This window comes from Lingula anatina, chromosome 1, assembly GCF_051362555.1.
Source record: "Lingula anatina isolate TDL-2025a chromosome 1, LinAna3.0, whole genome shotgun sequence".
In the NCBI taxonomy this organism is placed as follows: Eukaryota; Metazoa; Brachiopoda; class Lingulata; order Lingulida; family Lingulidae; genus Lingula; species Lingula anatina.
Window position 1 is genome coordinate 62,082,483 of NC_141767.1, and position 21,491 is coordinate 62,103,973.

At 36.0% G+C, this 21,491-nt stretch overlaps 1 protein-coding gene across 5 annotated transcripts in view; it reads left to right on the forward strand.

Moving 5' to 3' along the window:
• The first annotated feature begins 409 nt into the window (after positions 1-409).
• Positions 410-21,491, forward strand: part of LOC106155420 (long-chain-fatty-acid--CoA ligase ACSBG2) — a 28,958-nt gene continuing 7,876 nt past the window's right edge. For 2 of the 5 annotated variants that reach the window (XM_087016983.1, XM_087017007.1), the window contains exons 1-9: positions 410-542; positions 8,538-8,726; positions 13,730-14,145; positions 14,805-14,960; positions 17,491-17,576; positions 17,766-17,854; positions 18,157-18,358; positions 18,684-18,785; positions 21,204-21,251. In XM_087016983.1, coding sequence (XP_086873109.1) covers positions 8,611-8,726; positions 13,730-14,145; positions 14,805-14,960; positions 17,491-17,576; positions 17,766-17,854; positions 18,157-18,358; positions 18,684-18,785; positions 21,204-21,251 — 1,215 coding nt within the window. In that variant the 5' untranslated portion in view covers positions 410-542; positions 8,538-8,610. Of the gene's footprint in view, positions 543-6,333; positions 6,521-8,537; positions 8,727-10,799; positions 10,915-13,729; positions 14,146-14,804; positions 14,961-17,490; positions 17,577-17,765; positions 17,855-18,156; positions 18,359-18,683; positions 18,786-21,203; positions 21,252-21,491 lie in introns of those variants that run through there. The other 3 variants (XM_087017003.1, XM_087016992.1, XM_087017013.1) reach the window with 3 other exon arrangements.

The window sequence follows — 21,491 nt, forward strand, 5'->3', positions numbered from 1 at the left end:
CACCACCAAAAACTAATCACTTCGTTTTTTCTAAGTTAACCCTTCTCTGACCTACCCTGAAAATTTCATCAAAATCGGTCCATAACTTTTCGAGTTATGTTGATGACAGACACACAACACAACAAACAGACAAACAGGGGTGAAAACATAACCTCCTTGGCGGAGGTAATTATTACTTTGCATCTGCTCTGTCCAGAAAAAAACAACAACTTTTCATGTTGCTCAGGTGTAATGTTATATGTGGTGATTAATGCCCTAATTGGAAGTGATATTGCTTACGCTTACACGTAGAAATCACCCCATCAATGAGGTGATCATCATGGTAAATATTTATGTCACGAGGTCTTTACTACCCGCGGTAAAGATAAATAGGTCAATTTGACATCACGCAACCTGATTGGATAAACCGTGAGAGCAATGCTTTTGATTGGCTAAGGTGAAGAGCCATTTATTCACAGCCTCCATGCCTGAAGGTAATACACACACGCCGTGTCATCATTTCTAGTAAATGAACGTATACTGAAGATTAAAAGTTGAACACCGTAAGTTTTTCCCACTGTGCATGTGTTGTGTACGAAAAGATTTTGAAGGTTATAACTTAACTTTTGGTGTGAATTCTTACATCATGGGAGCACGGCTCTCTGTGTGCTGCAGCGTGGCTCATTCATTTATTTTCGACTGGCTGTAGTGTAGATCGAAGATGCGCCTTATGCACACTGTTTCCAGTATGTTTTGGTGCCTAATGGTAAAACTGATTGAAATAAGCAAGTTTGGCCTATAGTGAAAATTTGGAAAAATACACAGGGGCGTAACTAGACCTTTTAAAATTGTACGCACAGATTTTGAAAATTCCCAGGATTATATTCCGTGAAAAATACACTGAATTTATGCAGGCCTTCCCAACTACCAGACTCGGCACCTACGGGTCCAGAATAAACCGGTATATCTGACCACACTACCCGTTTTCAAGGTGTGTGTCAGATCGCATAAAAGAGTATCATACCCTATCACAAATTCTGTAAGCCTACCTGTCATCCGGGTATCGCGCCTCGTTTTCGTCAAGTAGGAGTCGTATGAATACAACAGACGACTCCCTCAATCAGGGGGTGGAAACGCGCGACTTATATGATTAAGACGAGCCTAGCCGTCAGTACCGGTTATTGTTTTGTGACCTTGAGGAGCAATTAGGTTTGGTCGTTGCGGCACGCATGAACAGTAGTTGAACTACCACACCTGGGTCTTTTGTTTTTGACAACTGTTCACTCGTCATCGAGGCGCTTGTTCAAGACTACAGGCTGATATCTACTAGTAGGCCTACTACCACAATACTTAAGTTTTCTGTCCGTGCGTACAAACCCTGAAAAAGGACAGCCTCGCTGACGAGAACAATGGACGTTTCTCACCCCTCTCTAGGATTACCCCTGCCCTCAATCTCGTCCATCCCGGTAGTCATGAAAATATTTAACCCCCGACAGAATATGCTTCCGCTATCAAAATTAGGTCTACTTTTCTAAATTAATATATAAGTTTGCAAGTTCTTATTTACAAAACATAATTGGCTATGTCCGAACCTAAATTTTATGTTAAAAATTGCGGTAGGGGCCTACTGTCAGATTTTAGCATAAACAGAGAAAATTGCAGCAGCGCATGAATCTAGAAGAGATGCACTACTTTCCAACCCCGCTTAGGATCATTGCTATCACATCGCGCACCAGGCAAAATCGGTGTGGTTGCTGATACTCTGTAATGCGATCTGACACACACCTTGAAAACGGGTAGTGTGGTCTGATAAACCGGTTTATACTGGACCCGTAGGTGCCGAGTCTGGTAGTTGGGAAGGCCTGTTATGGAGAATAATATCATGGTTGGCTCAAAAATTGTACGCACAGTGCATCCGTGCGTATGCCTGGTTACGCCCCTGATACATGAGGTACAGGAACATCTCTTTAGTAAATCACACATGCAGAATGCCAGGCAGTCCCTTCCAGCTCACCTGTGCAGTGGCACGGGCACTGGTAGTACAGTGGTACTGATAGGTGTAGCACGTACAGAAGGAGTGGTGTGTGTGTGTGTGTGTACGTGTGGTGGTGGCACTGGTGGTGGGGTAATCGAACGGATCAAAACATTGTGTCTATTCGGAGAGCCTAGAGAAAAGCTGAATAGGTAGATTATCTAACATACTGTTGAGTTTTTCAAAAACCTTAATTGGTTAATGATTACATAAATCACACAAAATGACTATAGTCTACCACACTAGTTTATCATAATGCAAAAATATTTTAATGATGTAGAATTTTCAATAAATCTTATGAATTTGCCACGTATACACAATATCCTTTATTCAGTTATCAGCCATAGGGTGACAGCCAAGTATATGTGTGTACTAGTAGGTCAGTGGTATGTGTTGGTAGTATTACTTTTCACATAACCTGGCTTACCTACTGTAGGTCTTTAAATAACAGAAATTTGGAGATGAAATCTCGTCACAATAGATATATGTCAACGCACGGTATGCTTTACCGCCCAGTTCTCAAAGGGGAAATCCGAGATAGTCTTGAAACGAGGATGACGACGGTGTGTGATGTCACGCGTGAATAGAAAAGACTGGATGAAATGCAGCTCAAGTCCAGAAAAATGTCGCCATTTTTTACGAAAATTTGCGAGACTTTCTGCCACAATGATACAAGCAGATAATGTAAAAGCTTTAATATTCTTACCCTTCAATCCATAATGTGGAAGCAGAACAAAATGATCGTACCCATCTAATCTATGCATACGTTCAGGAGCAAGGGCTGCTATATGACTAGAGTTGAAATACTTAAAGAAGTTCCAGAGATCAACAAAAGGTCGCAAAAATAAGATATCTGTGTCCACATACAGCACGGAATCAACATCCTCCAAGAGAGTCTGCAAAGAGAGAAATTGGATCCAGTTGCCGTCTGCAGGTTTAAAAATTGTTTTCAAAAATACTCATCAGAATCAAATACTTAAGAATTCCTTTAAAACTGACCCAGACCACAACTCCACTCCCTGCTTCCAAACATGAAACTAGTGGTGGGAAACAACTGCCTCTACTGCTTGGGGTTTTATCTGTTCATGAACCTCAATACTTATAAATTCATTTTTGTTATATCACCATTTAAATCGCCATTCAAGATTAAAATCTAATTTTCAAACGAATATAACAAATTCCAAGTAATGGAATTTATCTATCTCTTAAAGTTAAGTGAAAGAGTGTATTAGAACAGACTGGATAAATGTATTGCAACCGACACATTTGGTGATTTGCCAGCTTACCGGTAAAAATAATCTTTGAGTGACACATGGTTTATTTGCTTTTAAACTCTTCCATTCTTCAAAACTGTTTTCCTCAGGGTATGTAATAGGATAAAGCTGGTAGGTAAATGTGTCCTGTAAAGCAGCTGTCCATTTGTCCAACTGTCCAAGAAATAAAAATTCCGAACAATTGTTTACAGTTTATAAACTATTTTTAAAAATAATGGAATATTCCAACAGAATATTGTTTCTGCGATTTCAATAATTAAGTTCAAACTAAGACAAAATGTATTATTCAAAGAGCTCATTTGTGTTCTTTTATAATTCCTTGCTCTACCTTCAAGCAACAGTATATTAGAGAATTTTTTCGTTTGGGTTCCTTCTGGTGATCAATGATATTAATTTGGCAAATTATTGGCATTTTAACGGGAAAAGTTAATGCCATGTTTAAGGAAGCATGGATAAGAGAAAAAAGAAGAGTCATCCGAAGGCAATAAAGTGCCATTAAGAATAAAAAAAAAACAATTAACATCTAGCGTAGCTGCCAAGGACGGCATCTCATGACAATCGTCATTTTTCACCTTTGGGCGGAAGACAACAGCAGCAGCAAAGTGTTTAGACCAGAGTTATTTCTTTTTCGTTATTGCGAGGATTCCATTTGTTTGCAGACCAGTATTCATTCCTGATGGTGCCAGAGTAAGTTACATTTGGTCTGCCTCTGTTAGCTTTTCCTCTAGAACTTTTCCGCCAGAACTTGCACAAAGACGTCGGCAGCTACGCTTTCTCTGAGGAACACTAGACTGGTTCGTTTCTTGACAATTTACATGCACATTGTCTATGAAAATTATTACACATAAACCCAAAACTATAATGATTATGATATAAAACCCTTCTGAAAAAAAGAATAGATAAACTAAATAAATAAATAAAAATAGTAATACAAAAAAACTGGTTGTTTTTACTAATAGTGATACTATGGTTTCAAACTATGTTTTTTGTTGAATTGTGATTTTAATGCTTAAATTGAAATGTCATATTCCTTATTAAAACAGTGAATGTGTCTTTTGTTTGTTTAACAAATGTCATGCTTTGCCTGAAAACTTTATTATTTATCTGTCAAACTTCTTAAGTAGTAACTTCACCTTTGAGACTGTTTTTAAAACTCAATTTTCTCCCAGGGCAGTGAAATTAACAAGGTACATGTATTGTGTTGCAATCCAAACTGCAAAGCATTCAAGGAATACAAAGGAGGGGGATGTCACATCAAAACTTTTATAAAATAGCATACAGAGTGTCTTGATATACACCATGCATTTTTACAGCACATGTTCCAAATGACAGCCATAGTACTGATGACATGCTTGAATTTGACAAGTGAAGTTGTCAATCACCTTGACACACTCTTCTTTCGATATGGTACATTCTGTATAAAATGCATCCTTTGAGCCAGAGACATCAAATTAACATCTTTTTAATTGTTACCATATTAATTTCCAGGACATGTAATCTTGTCTCAGTTTCTTCTCTCAGTTATAATTTTTTATCATATTAATGGGTCCCATATATATTGAGACACTGAGTTTGTAACATATAAACTCAAGCAAATCCAAATGCAAAGAAAATGACATTTAAAAAATCTGTATCATGCAGCTTTTCATGGTGTAAGGGCAGTGAAAAGAAAAAAGTGTTTGAATGAATTGTTTGTACAATATGAGGTGAATTTGACATGATATGAAAGAGAACATATAAAAATGTGAGCAACATTGTTTCATGGGGGAAATTCCCACTGAAGATTTGCCAATTTATCATTGAATTTTTTAAAGGTAATAATTAGACTAGTTCTGCAATGGGAAAAAATTTACTACTTAGGTCCTTTTTTTACTTTCAGTGATTAGGTATGAATAAATTTTTGAATTGACTAGCTTATCAGTCTTGGTTATTTACTTGCTCCAGCCTTGACTTGGGGACAGCAGACTGTGTTTGCTTTGTCTGCCATTGAAAGTTAGTCCTTGAATAGAGTCCAAGGAACATGTGGAAAGCATGCACTGAAAGTCTGCGACACAGTTTTGAATGGAAGTTGTATTTCCTTTTTTTCTTTGGGGGAGGGGGGGGGTATAAGGTATGGATATTTGTTAAATAAAGCCTGATGGTCCTTTTCTTTTAAAAACCAGGCTATTGGAGATGTGTATCCAGGCAACTTTCTTAATTATAACATCTGATGCTCATTGAAATTTTTTAACTAAACATGATATTTTTATATGCTAAAAAGCATCAGTTCAGAATTCCAACAATATACAATGATATCAGACATTCTCTTATACTACATGGGTATTTGTTTACCTAAATTGTGTACCTTCCAATCTGTTATAATATCTACTCGCCATAGGTGAAACATAGGTGAGTGCATTAGTAGTGCATGTGATACCCACGTCCCTTTCTATCAACCAAAGTATCAAAAATTATTAGGTTAAAAAATTTAGCCTGATTGGATATTTTTAGACATAAGGCAGAAGTAAACACTGTCACATGAACACTTTTTTTTTTCAAAATTTTCTACTTTTTAAGAAGACCTGTCAGAATTTTTATGATGAATAGATATTCATGTTTATGCAATTATCTTGACTCTTTAGGACTTAAATGGAAGTAAGATTAAAATCAATGTTTTTTTCATTTGAACATACCAACCATAACCATGTTAATATCCTTTATGTATTGGACCTTTGTCATTAATATGGATGGATTCATTTTTATACAAGGCAGTAGGGCAAAGCTAAAGTGTTAGTGAATGCTTAAGTTTTTAAAAGTGAGTTCCATATGGTTTGAATAAAATAAGATGTAACACATTTCTTGGATAACTGGTATGTTATTTAAAAGATAAAATAAAGCAGATTCATCTTTTATTTTTCAAGTATGAAGTCAATCCAGATTTCAAGGGAATGTTTGAGAAGACTGAAACTGAAAGTTTTTGTCCCCCTCCCTCCCCATCCCCGCCCTCAGTATATGTCATGATATGTCTCCATGTTATCAAGCTTCCATCTACATGTTACCTTGTTTGTAGAACTCAATCAAAGTGTCCTTAAGACACACCTCCCTCCTCAACTGGACTTTGGTTTTGTGTAAGATCAGGCAACCAGGGGCAAAGTTCATGCATATATGTTAAATCCTCAGTTTGATTCACTGTATGAATGTTGATTCATCAGCATTAAGTGAGCATAGCTCCCTGTAACCGGAGAAAGCTTTCCAGGTCCGTGAGTATTCACTTTTGATTTGATGTAGTTAAAATTTTTGGGTAGTTTTCTTAAAAGGTCACAACTTGGGAAATTTCATGACAGTAGTTACATTTGCAGGTAAATTGATCATATATTCTTGAAACGACCAAATTGACACAACTTCATATGTTTTGGGGGGACTTTTTAGAATACTTCCTCTCCCCCTTTATAATGGCTGCATGAATTGATAACCAGAGTTCATACGTAGAGAAGGTACAACTTTTTGACTATTTTGCTTAGAATCTAGTTTAAAGGTTGAACTGATATCCTTTGCCTTTGTCAGTCACGATTTACTTTTATGTCAACATTTCTTAAAGCAAAGAAATTATGCATGTTTGCTGACACAGCATCAGAAGTCAAAATCCCCTTTACAGGTGAGGTTATTACTGAGCCCATCTTTGGTTTAGCATAGGTATGTGGTCAAGATAAACACAGGTCCAATTCTAAAGGTTTTTCACCTGGATGCACACCTGGCATTTAAGGTTTGTAGTCTTGTAAGATGAAGAACTGGGTTGATATATCATTGAATTTATGTGCACTGATTGCTAGGTACATGGTGACAAAATATCAAAATGTGGATGCTGGTTCATACAGAGCTCTTATTCAGTTCCTTTTATAACTACCTTGAAGCCATTATCAATATATGGGCCCTAGTAATAACTACCTAGTTAGTGCATTAATTGTCTGTATATCTCTCTGTTGACCAGGAGATATGTGGTAGTAAGTGTCTCTGTCTGTACACACTGTGACAGTTATCTTGTTAAAACAACATAGTGTAGACATGACGAGAGGTTGGTAAAATTAGGGTCAGTAATGAGTGTGATGACTCATTTGGCTGTCCCAGTCTTGCCACACCCCTAAGCCTGCTAAGCTGTCCCAATCAGGCCACACCCTTGGGCTCTCCCAGTGTTGCCAAACTCTGAAAATGCCCTACTGCTGTCACACCCTTAGGCTGTCCCAATGATGCAACATCCCTGGGCTGTCCCAGTGATGCCACACACCTGGGTTGTCCCAGTGTTGTCACATCCTTTAGCTGTCCCAGTGTGCCCCATCCCTAAGCTGTCCCAGTGTTGCCACACCCCTGGGCTGTCCAAATGTTGCCATTCTGAATTGACTGTCAAGCATGACACTTGTCATTTGGTGATACTTGTCATTCAATGGCATCACAGATGAAGATTATAACGTATAAATTAATGTTTGAGTGTGTTTATTGGGGAAAGTGGAGGACTGCAGATAGTAAATGTGCCCGCATTGATCTACAAGTATACATGTAGAAGCTGTATATTGCACATGTATACGTGCAGTGTGGGATAAGGTTTATGTATGTTGTACAAGTATTTGTGTATATCTTCAAGTAATAATGAGGAGACGTGTGTGTGTTCTGCAGTGCAGGTGTGATTAATTGTATTGTATGTAATGAATATTTGAAATGAATATATAGCATGAGGCATATGTTAGAATCTTATTTCTGCATATTTAAATAATATGTGTTTTGCATTTTGATTGAATATGCACAAGCAGCTGTCCAAAGGTGATAGCACATATGTTTAAAGGCAACTTTATTGAAACAAAACTTTTTTTAGTGATAAAAAGTACATAAGAAATGGGTGAAGCAAGTTAAACTGATGCCAGAAGCTTTTGTCTTGAATCCCTATGTACATATTATATCATATGCTTCAAGTTATGGAATGAAACTCTTGATTGATCTGATATGCACTGGGTCATAAAACTATTGATTTATCTGAAATGTGTTGAACATGTTAGTGATTTAAAAGCTCACACAAGAGACAGTGCATCATTAAGACTGTACCACATAAAGATCGCTGTCTCCTCATTATTACTTGAAGATATTAATTAACAAATCTTATTGTAAGTGCACTCTGTTTGACGTCAATGTTCTGGTGTCCAACAAGACCATCAGTTCAAGACACTATTTGTCTAGTTTTATTTATCTGGTCTTCATATATTTCATTATTATTTTTTTTCCAACAGATAAAGAAGATCTATATGTAAATGTTACACAGCTAGATTCAATAGAGACAGAAAGAAACAAAGGTCCAAGAAGATGTCTACTGAGGCTGAGAAGCCATATGATCCTAATGACACAGTCCAAAGTATGAATTCAGTTGGAGAAGGGGATACGTCAATTTCATCGGAAAAAGTAATAAGTCCCACAAAGAGGTATGATATGTATATGTCAGTGTTTTCACCAGTTTTGTTTTGGAATAAGTTTAAAGATCATGTCTTCCTCTAAAATTCTTTGAATTTTAACATATGCATGAATATTTATTTAGTGTTATTCAGTTGTTATATTTACTTTCTATAGTTTAAAAAATCATATAACCAATTCATTTCAAAGTATTCTCTGGTTAAACAATTAATGATTCTTCGTGTGTTGGTCAAAGCTAATGTCTCCATAAATAATATACCTATTATTTTTTCCACAATCTTCAGGGCTGTTCAGTAATATCATTCATTTTTTTTCAACAGGCCAAACAGTCTCAGTTAATGTGTATAAAATGCATATAAATCCTTAATGGGCATGAGTTTTATTAAGGGACAAAGTTACTCTCTCTACTCCTTTTCTAGTTTCTTAATGAACTTCATTTCCTTGGACACAAAGTAAACAAAATATATCCACATACTTTACCCCCAGTTTGTTATAGACCTAAGTCAAAACTAGTGCTGGACTTTTGGGCTTACCCAGGCTTACCCATCCTATTTCAATCTCCATTTTTTATCTAAAGCTGAGGTTTCTATACATATTATGATGGTAATTTGTTCAGAACATCATGCAGAACATGCATGGTCATATTAAAGTCATTGTGGGGGTGAACCTTGGAGTGAGGAATGAATACTTTTTGATCTTGACATGCATTAAAAGCAGGGTCAATTTAAACTGAAAATAGTCTAAATGATGTCACCAAGTGCCTAGTCCTCTACAGGGGATTCATTTGGCATCCCATATGATAACATTCTATAACATTAAATATTATGTTAAGGACTCTGGTTGTCATGCCAAGTCAGTAACACCAAATCCAGTTTGTGGAAGATTTTGAATTAATAAGTTGTTTTATCCAAGTCTTTAGGTATAGTTCATATTAATTGTCCAGTCAGTGTCGCATAGGGGCAACTATTGACCACACTGAATTAGTAACTTTCATTGGATTTCATTGCATTTGACCTCACCCATGGTTACATACAATTTGAGCTCACCTAAACATGCAATCAGTCTTAGACCCCATTCCCATAGATTTTAGATCGATCTGTGGGGAGTCTCACAAGATTACTGTCAGCTTAGCCGGCTTAAGTGTCTGTCCCGCCTACTTAAAGCTGTAAGGGGGTAATTAACTATGGTGCGCGCTCGGCTGACTGCAATTTAGCGTAAACCCCCAGGGAGTTAGGTCAATCTAAATCTAAATCTCTGGATCGATATAAATCTCTGGGAATGCACCCTTATATTCCACATATGCCGCACTGGGTAATAACATTGTAATTTTAGCTTTCAGATATAATATAAATATATGGATCTATTCAGCACATGTATCCTTACCTTAATGATCAGTGAAGTAGATGAGATATTATTTCATGAAAATGATTAAATTGCTACAGCAATTAAAAAAAAAAAAAGAAAACTGACTCCTTGAAAGGAGTGACAAGAAATTGGGATGTATGGTTCATTTTTGTTTTGGGCAAAGCGTATGATATTCTGCTGATCTGTGTAACCTGCTGGTAGAATTTAAGTTGCCTGTCAGTGAAATTTTAATGCAAACATGAAACATGTAACACAGTTTCCAGTGCACTGTGCACTTGTTTGATGTACTAGTTTTTGATAAGGTAAGGCAGGTTATTGGGGTCAATGATAAGCACCAGTTAGGGCAAAAAAGATCCATCAGTGGATCTACCCATATGCTGTAAGATGTAATGCTTGAAAGAATATTATAATGACTAATTTTTTACAGAAAGTCAAATGATTTAGATCACTTATCTCTGATTCTTCAATTTAAATGCATTGAAATCCATTTTGATAATTATTTAGCTAAATAGGCTACAGTATAGTAGATTATTAAGCTAGCATTCTTTTGTGCACATGTAAAAGAAAATTCACTCTGACCAAAGAGAAAAAAAATGGGCTCAAGATAACTTTAATATTTTATGATTTCCACCAATTTCAAATAGATTCACTGAAAAATAAAGCACAGGCTAACTTTAATGCTACAGTCAGCAGGGTTATCAGGGGACATCTATCTGCTAGTGTTTGACTAAGGTGTATATTACGGCCTCTGACCACACGAGGTCCAAGTTGCCTGGCAGCAGAGACGTCCATATTGGGCAAGAGCTCACCTTGCTAGGACCACTTCTTGAACTGGTGGGGCATATTTTTACAAAGAGTTCAGATTCTGGCAACTAGAGCTTAAGGTTAAACTTTTGATTAGTACATGTAGTTGTGGGGGATTTTAAAAGAGGGGAGGGAGGGAAAGTATTAAGCTGTTTACTATAAAGAGTTACACTTTTTTGGTGTGCAAGGAGTCCAAGCAGTGATACTAGCAGTAGATGGCTGTAAATTTTACTCCACGTCATATTTGAGTTAGTGTTTACGTGTCTCATAAACTTTGGTCTTTAAGTGTAGGTTGAGCACAGGCGATTAAGCAGCCTGAACCTCTTGTTTTCTCATGTTTTTTCAGTGTATGTGTACTTAACTATAATCCCTGTCTACAGATAAAGTAGTGTCTGACATCTGTGCCATGGTACACTAGCATGTGTGCCAAAATGTATGCCTGTGCCAATGACATATGACAAGGTTATATAAGGGAAAATTGGGGGGGGGGGGGAACCCTTCAGTTTATAATTAATCAGTACCACCAGCGTGTACGCTGGCGGTACTCATGGTTTTAGTCTCGGCCCGTCTCGTACAGCTCCGTAAGCTCCGCCGGCTCCATTGGCTCCGCAGGGTGTTGTGGGATACAAGTCACCGTTACCGCTTCTCCTCCTAGACCGCAAGGACCTGTGTCCCCATCTCTTGGATTTAGGTCACGTATAATCTCAACTTGAACCCCCTGGTATTTTTGTCTTAGTCGGTGCTTTGGCCTGGGCGTGACGCTCGTTGAAACACACCCTTGTCAAAATTTTGGAAAATTCAATGCTAAATATCCCCCAAACCGAAGGAATTATGGGAAAAATTACTACAGAAGTCTGACCGAAAGTCATATGTGGAGATTCCAAATATGCCCTAAGATTTGACTTTTGACCTTTATTTCAAGGTCAAACGGGCCAAAATTTTCTAAAAATGGGACTTTTCTGCAAAAAAATATTTGTTTGTACCAATTTTCAGAATCTACATAGACCTAAGCTCTCATATTATGGTGAGGGGTTACAATCAGGGTCTCCTTTCATCTTTGAGAGTTTGGGGTCAATAGGTGCATTTTCATGGGAGAAGCGGCCATTAGATATGAAACTGAAAACTCTCTCAAATTCTGGAACCGTAAATGCCAGAGACCTTTTGAATTTTGCAATTTGTAGGACTTGTCAAGCACAATACTGGAGGTGGTGTCCACATTTTTGTTTTCAATACGGTTTAGGCGTTGCGCTATATAAAAAAGTACAACGCAATATTCAGTGGTGAAAATAAATTGTGAATTACTCCAAAATTAGCAGAGATATGCCCATAGTTCCTAATGAACTTGAACAGGAAGTCATATACTGGCAATCTAACTGTGACCTTGAAATTGACCTTTGACCTACTTTTCATTATGAACTGCACTTTGCAATTTTTCTGATCTTCATATCTCCAAAACTGGCAAAGATATGACCATAGTTACTATTGAACTTGATTAGGAAGTCATATACATGCAATCTTACTGTGACCCTGAAATTGACCTTTGACCTAATTTTCACCATGAACTGAACTTTGCAAATTTTCTATCCTTTATATCTCTAAAACTGGCAGAGATACACCCAAAGTTACTGTTGAACTTGAATAGGAAGTCATATACTGGCAATCTAACTATGACCTTGAAATTGAGCTTTGACCTACTTTTTATGATGAACTGCACCTTGCATGTTTTCTGGCATTTATATCTCCAAAATTGGCAAAGAAATTCCCATGGTTACTATTGAACTTGAATAGGAAGTCATATACTGTGACCTTGAAATTGACCTTTGACCTACTTTTTCACCAAGAACTGAACTTTGCAAATTTTATATCCTCTATATCTTGAAAACTGGCAGAGATACACCCAAAGTTACTGTTGAACTTGAATAGGAAGTAATATACTGGCAATCTAACTGTGACCTTGAAATTGAGCTTTGACCTACTTTTTATGATGACCTGCACCTTGCATGTTTTCTGGCATTTATATCTTCAAAATTGGCAAAGAAATTCCCATGGTTACTATTGAACTTTAGGCCTACCCAACTACCAGACTCGGCACATAAGGTTCCTGAATTAACCGGTTTATCGGACCACACTACCCAGTTTCAAGGTGGGTGTCAGATCGCATTTCGAAGTATCAGTCAGAAAACCGACAGGATGAGCCCTCGGTAGTCCTACAAAAATTGTTCTGGGGTATGATACTCCTTAATGCGATCTGACACACACCTTGAAAACGGGTAGTGTGGTCCGATATACCGGTTAATTCAGGATCCTTATGTGCCGAGTCTGGTAGATGGGTAGGCCTGAACTTGAATAGGAAGTCATATACTGTGACTTTGAAATTGACCTTTGACCTACTTTTTCACCAAGCACTTAACTTTGCATATTTTCTTGCCCCTCATATCTTCAAAACTAGCAGAGATATGCCCATAGTGTTGCCCAAGGTTTACTCTTTTGTCAGCATACTACACATGCAACATTGATAACACATTTCAAGGAAAACCAATAGGTCTATTGTCTAGAAAATCACAGGAGTGATCAATGTTAGGAAAATACAGGTCAATTCCAAAATCTGCATGATTGGACCATTTTTTTTTTTTTTTTTTTTTTTACATATTTTGAGAACTCTTGTTGATTGCATTTTATAGAGCTTGTTAAGCACAAGACTGGAGGTGGTGTCCCTTTTTTTATTTGGTTTTCCATACGAATGTGCTTACTCCAGCTGGTGGTACAATATCTGGAGGCGGTATCGCCTCTCTGATCCTCTAGTTATACATTTTTTCTTGCTGAGAAACCATGCTGTATTTTTCAGCCTTAACATGTCAAAGAACAACAACTATGGGGATAATGGAGCCTATATAGAAAGAGATAAGTCCAAATTGACCAATGGTGTCAAGGAAGAAGAATCGGACCCCCCACTTACCAATGGGCATTCTGACTCCCAATCCCAGGATGGACCTGTAATGAACGGTATTAATGGTGAGGGTGATGAAGAAAATGGTGCCATTGATGGTCACGACAAAGAAAAAGAAGAGGCAAAGACTAATGAACAGAATACTTCACCTCCAGAGGAAGAAAAGAAAGTAGTTGAAGAAGCCGAAATAACCGTTCAGACACCCCCGGTTTGTTCAGGAGAACCCACTGCAGGGGACAACCAGCCTAAAGTAACCTATAGTGCCACTTTCACCCCCAAAACAGAAGGGGACCCAGGAGATGGCTTGATATACGGTACGACCTTCCGAAATATAGATAAAACTGGATGATTATAACTGAAAGCTGTGGAGTCCTGTGGAACTGGTAGACAGTATTATTATTATTATTATTATTATTATTATTATTATTATTAGCAAAACATGTAGCAAAATCTTCAAGACCATATAGAAAGTGTTTCCTTCTGCTGAAGGAAAGTACATTGATAAAAGTTTAAGTTTCTTGAATTGTCTCAGTATTAATTTTATATTTATCAAAACTTGATGAAAGGCACCCAATGGGCCAACCGGCTATTGAGTTCCCAGCTAGTTATTTCACACTTGAACAAATGCTTATCATGTAAAATACAATTTATAGCTATTTAAATAGCATGTTTACTTTAAAGCCTATTTTTTATGCGTTTATTATTATTGGATTAGATTAAACTTGGAAGCTATGACATGGTTCAAGCAGGGTTTTACTTTCAGAAGGCATATTTTTAAAGAAAAGTAAAACATTTTATTATTGCATATGTAATAGATACTATAAAACGGTTATCTTATTTAAGTGTATAACATAGCAAAGCTTTTGATCAAAGCTTATTTCATGTGAAGACATTGGGTATATTGTGAGTTCACTCATGTGTTATAGTGAGTATTGTCCAGTTTCTTTAGAGGAATTGACCCTAATTATTTCAGGAATGGACGAGTTAGCTCCAGCTGACAGTTTCCGTGTGTGGCAGCGTGATGCAGCCGTGAAGCTCCAGGTTGATGAGGAAGCCTCGGAGAAACCACTCACTATCATGTCAGCATTTGTGGATGTGGTAAAGAGAATACCTAACAATACTGCTCTAGGTAGGACCGAGTGATCAAAATGGTACCATTCTGTTGAATGTAAATTCAAAATTGCAAGTAAAGAAAAATGATGGAAATTGATTGGTTTGCAGTTTTATTTAACATACAGTTATGTGATATTTTGCCATATACTACTCACTACTACAAGCATATACATGCAGTATCTAAAGCTTTTTGAACAGAGTTTCCATAGCAAGATACCATTCAGTCTTTCCACTTACTTATGTCTTTTTATGTACAGACACAGGTGTGTCTGTACATATTGCCATCACCTGCGTCTGTCGTCGCCGTCCCTGTCGCCGTCGCCGTCGCCGTGCACTTTCATCGTTAACACGATAAGTGGAAGACAGTTTTACTTTTTGGCTTTATATTTACAGAGCTGATGAATATTCATAAAACGCAGGTCAAGTTCGAAAATCAGCATGTTTGGGCAATTATTGTAGTATTTATGCTGTGTTTTCACTTTTTAGCATATATGCAACACTGTTAACACATTTCAAGGAAAACCGATAGGCCTGTTGTCATGAAACTCACAGGAGTAATTAATCTTACTAAAACGCAGATCAAGTTCGAAAATCGGCATGATCAGGCCACTATTTTAGTAGTTATGCTGTTTTTTTCACTTTTCAGCATATGTGCAACACTGTTAACACATTTCAAGGAAAACCGATAGACCTGTTGTCATGAAACTCACAGGAGTAATTAATCTTACTAAAATGCAGGTCAAGTTCGAAAATCAGCATAATCGGGCCATTATTTTATAAGTTATGCTGTTTTTAAACATTTCCTCAGATTCAATTCTTAGGCATGTTAACAGTCTCATTATTTAACTAATAAGATTCGTAAAAGTGTTTGTTTGACATTTCCTGCATCTTTACAACATTGTTAGTTGATTATGTAAAAATGATGGTAAACTTGTTATCATGTATTGTATAATAGAGTTTCAAAAATGGAAATAAACTCATATCATTGCAGTTTGTCAGATTCATTCATTCACTATGTTCAGAAACTCAGAATGGAGGAAATTGGACATTAAACACTGTTCTGTTGATATTTTTCCCATCTCATCAATTTTCTTAGTTGATCATATATAAATGGCAGTAAATTGTTAATTTTGTTATATGTTAAAAAATTGTTAAAAATGGTAAAAAAACATTTCAAGACAGTGCTGTCTTGTCTACATTTTGGCATTTTCAAGGTGTGACTTTGAAGTTCCTTTGGCCTGAAGACCTTTGCTAGGAACATTTTCTGAATATCCATGATACTAATATTTTATTATTAAAAATTGATGGTAATTATCCTGTTAAACATTATGTAATAGTGCATCAAAATTTGAAGACACCCCTATTTTGGACACTGCTCCCATGATGACCATTTAAGGAAAACCATGACACTTACTGTTCTCAAACTTACAGGAAGAAACATGGGACTTAGATAAAGCTTCAGTGGGCAATGCAGACTATTTGGTAAATTTTTTTGGCAGTTAATCAGTTTTTTGTGAAAATTTAATTTTTCACATATTGGCATTTTCAAGGTGTGACTTAGAACCTCCACGGGCTTGAAGACCCATGCTAGTCACATTTTCTGAAAATCCATGATACGGATCTTTTATTATTAAAAACTGATGGTCATTATGCTGTTAAGCATTATGTAATATTGCATTAAAATAGAAGAAAACACAATTTTGGGTGCTGCTGCCATGATGACCATTATGGGAAAACCATGTTACTTATGACTGTCAAACTTTCAAAAAAGAAACAAAGAACTAAAATGCAGCCTGAGTTGGAAAAGCAGTCTAATTGGCTTCTTTTTCTGGAAGTTATACATTTTAGTGAAATATTCATTTTTATCATGTTGGCATATTCATTGTGGGACTCGAAGCTCCCATGGACATGAAGCCAAATGGTAATCAAATTTTCTACATGTCCATGCTATTTATAGTCAATAATCAAAAATTGGTGATAATTATTCTGTAATTTATTTTGTAATGTTACATCAAAATTGACAAAAATTTTTTTGCACTGCTACTACAAACATTATGAAAAGAAAACTATGTTACTTATTATTATTTTCAACTTACAAGTATGATTTGTAGGATTGGCATGCAGTTCAAATTAGAAAGCCAGCTCAAATGGGTTATCATTTATTATTGAATTTAAGCAGTTCTATGTGAAATTTTCATTTTTCTCATTCTGGCATTTTCAAAGTGTGAACTTAAACTCCCATGCGCCTGAAGCCTTACGCTTGTTACACATTTCACTTACATTGGTATTACCTGTTGAGCATAATTAAAATTTGATGTTGAATTTGCAGTTAAGCATAATGTACTTTTGCATCAAAATTGACAGTAGCCTGTTTTGTGCATTGTTATTGTCTGCTTTTTGTCTGTACATTTGACAGCTTTGCTGCCTTGTTTTGTTTTTTTTTCGCACTTTCCTCAGCATATAGTCCTTATAAGTAATACATCTAATTGACTAGACTCATGCAAATAAAGGAAGATTGGATAATGACATATTTATTTCCCCTGTAGCAACCAAGGAAGGGGAGGAGTGGAAGACATGGTCATACAGACAGTACTATGATGATGTGAAGAGAGCAGCTAAATCATTCATTAAGGTACCAACTTAACTTACGTATTGGCACAATGTGAAAATGTAGTTTGTAAAAATGTTTTCAAGTGAAAAAAATTATATCGCATTTAAGAGCTATCATAACTGTATCAGTGTGAGTATATATATATAAAAATATGATATGTATCACCTGTTCCTGATTATGTTATTTAAATTAGAATAATTAATGTTTCAGCTTGGTTTAGATTCATTTGGAGGGGTTGGCATTTTAGGATTCAACTCACCGGAATGGTTGATCTCCAACCTTGGGACAATATTTGCAGGGTAACTTGGGGAAATTTTTTTCATGATGGCATAAATTAAATTTCTTATAAAAATAATGAGACATACCCTAAAATTACCTAATTCGCATCCTAGCACAAGTAATAAATGTGTTAAAGCATAATTTTTACTTAGGGTATTTATGTGTCTCCAGGCATATAGGACATGTTTAGTGGAATTAACAACACCAGCGGTGAGAATTTGCATGTGCGAAATGCCTTATTTTCATAATGAAGAATCTAATATAGTATTCAGAATTTTACACAGCACAACAATGTATTGATATTGTGATTATATTGTTTTAGTGGTTTGGCCACTGGGATATATGCCACCAACTCCCCCGAGGCCTGCGAGTACATCATCAGTAACAGTAAGACCAATGTAGTGGTGGTAGAGAACAATGTTCAGCTGCAGAAAATACTGAAGATATGGGACAAAGTGCCCCACCTCAAGGCCGTAGTGCAATATAAGGATGAAGTTGCAGAGAGAAGGCCAAATGTGTACTCCGTATGTCATCAACTTGAAATGAATTTTCAAAAAGTGGTTGTGTATCCATATAAAGCATTGAAGCATATGTATTTTGTTTTAATATTTCTTTTTGTGATGGTGACTAGTTTTAACAAATTTTTATAGAGAAAAATTATCACCACCACTAAGCTGACTAACGCATTCATGCAATTTTGTACAAGGTCATCTTCTCTATCACATTAAGCATGGTTTGCTTATTCCTTTGGACTTGGTAGAATTGTCATGTAGAATGGAATATTCCTTGTTATTAGCAATGGTGTTACTATTTTTCAAACTTTTGTTCTAATAAATGTTTTAATTTTAGTGGCAAGAGTTTATGGACCTTGGCAAGGAAACAGCAGACAGTGTTCTAGTGGAGAGAATAAAGGCTCAGAGACCAAACCAGTGCTGCACCCTTATTTACACAGTATGTTTTTATGTCCACACTTGATCTTAATACTTATTCCTTTTTATGTACAGACACAGATGTGTCTGTACATATAGCCATCATCTGCGTCTGTCGTCGCCGTCGTGCACTTTTACCGATAACACGATAAGTGGAAAACCATTTTACCTTTTGACTTGAAACTTGCAGAACTGATGAATATTCATAATACGCAGGTCAAGTTCGAAAATTAGCATGATCGGGTCACTTTTAGGGAATTTATGCTTTTTTTTCACTTTTTTCAGCATATATGCAGCACCGATAACACGATAAGTGGAAAACCATTTTACCTTTTGCCTTGAAACTTACAGAACTGATGAATATTCATAATACGCAGGTCAAGTTCGAAAATCAGCATGATCGGGTCACTTTTAGGGAATTTATGCTGTTTTTTCACTTTTTTCAGCATATATGCAGCACCGATAACACGATAAGTGGAAAACCATTTTACCTTTTGACTTGAAACTTACAGGACTGATGAATATTCATAATACGCAGGTCAAGTTCGAAAATCAGCATGATCGGGTCACTTTTAGGGAATTTATGCTGTTTTTTCACTATTTTCAATATAAATACAACACTGATAACACAATATAAGAAAAACGGATTGGCCAATTGTAATCATACTCACAGGAGTGGTCAATCTTACTAAAACGCAGGTTGAGTTTGAAAATCAGCATAATCAGGCCATTATTTTAGAAGTTATACTGTTTTTCACATTTCCTCAGATTCAATTATTAGGCATGTTAACAGTCTCATTATTTAACTAATAAGATGCCTAAAAGTGTTTGTTTGATATTTCCTGCATCTTTACAACATTGTTAGTTGATTATGTAAAAAACATGGTAAACTTGTTATCATGTATTGTGTAATAAAGTGTCAAAAATGGAAATAAACTCATATCATTGCAGTTTGTCAGATTCAATCATCCACTATGTTCAGAATCTCAGAATGGAGGAAATTGGACATTTAACACTGTTCTATTGATACTTTTCCCATCTCATCAATTTTCTTCATTGGTCATATAAAATGGCAGTAAAATGTTTATTTTGTTTTTTGTTAAAAAAGTGTTAAAAATGGAAATAAACCCATTTCAGAACAGTGCTGTCTTGTTTACATTTTGGCATTTTCAAGGCGTGACTTTGAAGTTCCATGGGCCTGAAGACCTTTGCTAGTCACATTTTCTGAATATCTGTGAAACAAATATTTTATAATTAAAAATTGATGGTCATTAAGCTGTTAAACATTATGTAATATTGCATCAAAATTTGAAGAAACCCCTATTTTGGGCACTGCTTCCATGATGACCATTTAAGGAAAATCATGTCACTTACTGTTCTCAAACTTACAGGAAAGAAACATGGGACTAAAATACAGCTTCAGTAGGCAATGCAGTCTGTTTGGTATTTTTATTTATTTATTTATTTATTTTGGCAGTTAAACAGTTTTTTGTGAAAATTTAATTTTTCACATATTGGCATTTTCAAGGTGTGACTTTAAAGTTCCATGATCTTGAAGACTTTTGCTTGTCACATTTTCTGAATGTCCATGTTACTAATATTTTATTAATAACATTTGATTGTCATTATGCTGTTAAACATTATGTAATGTTGCATCAAAATTTGAAGAAACCCCTATTTTGGGCACTGCTCCTATGATGACCATTTAAGGGAAATCATGTCACTTACTGTTCTCAAACTTACAGGAAAGAAACATGGGTCTAACATACAGCTTCAATAGGCAACGCAGTCTGTTTGGTAAATTTTTCTGGCAATTTAACAGTTTTTTGTGAAAATTTAATTTTTCACTTATTTGCATCTTTATTTTCTGTTCTTTGTCTGTACATTTGACAGCTTTGCTGCCTTGTTTAAAACAGTTTTAGAAAAATGTTGACACTGTTTTCATGTGCTCATGCAGTCTTAGGTAATAGTATTGTTGGTCCACGTGTCTGCCTGTTCATCATCAAAAAAATATATATATTTGTTGTGCTCCAATGTAAATGCTAAAAGTGATAACTTAATGTGATTTGGTGTGTTGATGGGCTACATTACCTATTGTTTCTGAGCTGTTTCTGCCATCCAGTATATCTGCCATAGTTTGATGAGCAGTAATAAGGAGGGTCATGTAGTTGCACTTACTCAGTATTTATGGCTTTTCTGCTGCACCGATTGCCACTAGTAAATGAATGCAAATTAAGTGTTATTATATTAACAGTATTTCATTACCATCTATATTTGTTTTTATTTGTACTGTAAACACTTTTCCACTTGCATTATTAATTTTTTAAGCAATTTAAAATTAATAATAACATTTGCAAAGCAAAATAATCAAATTCTCAAAAAGAATTGCAGTGAATTGTATTTTCATATTTTGTGGTGATTTCCAATTTTTTATTTACAGTCAGGGACAACTGGAAATCCTAAAGGTGTTATGTTGAGCCATGACAATGTAAGTATTAGCTGATATGGGCAGGGTTTTACTTTGGTTAGTCTAGTACGGTTTCATATTGTAGAACACAAATCCTTTAATCAATCTGAATTGAATTCAGCTAGTATGAAGAGCTAAAAAAATTATACATTTCTATTTGAATATTCCAAGTGGTGACCACCAATGTGGGCCCTAATGACAGAGGATACTTATCTGTGTGGGACAATATCAGCCAGTCTGCAAGACTGTTCATGTCACATT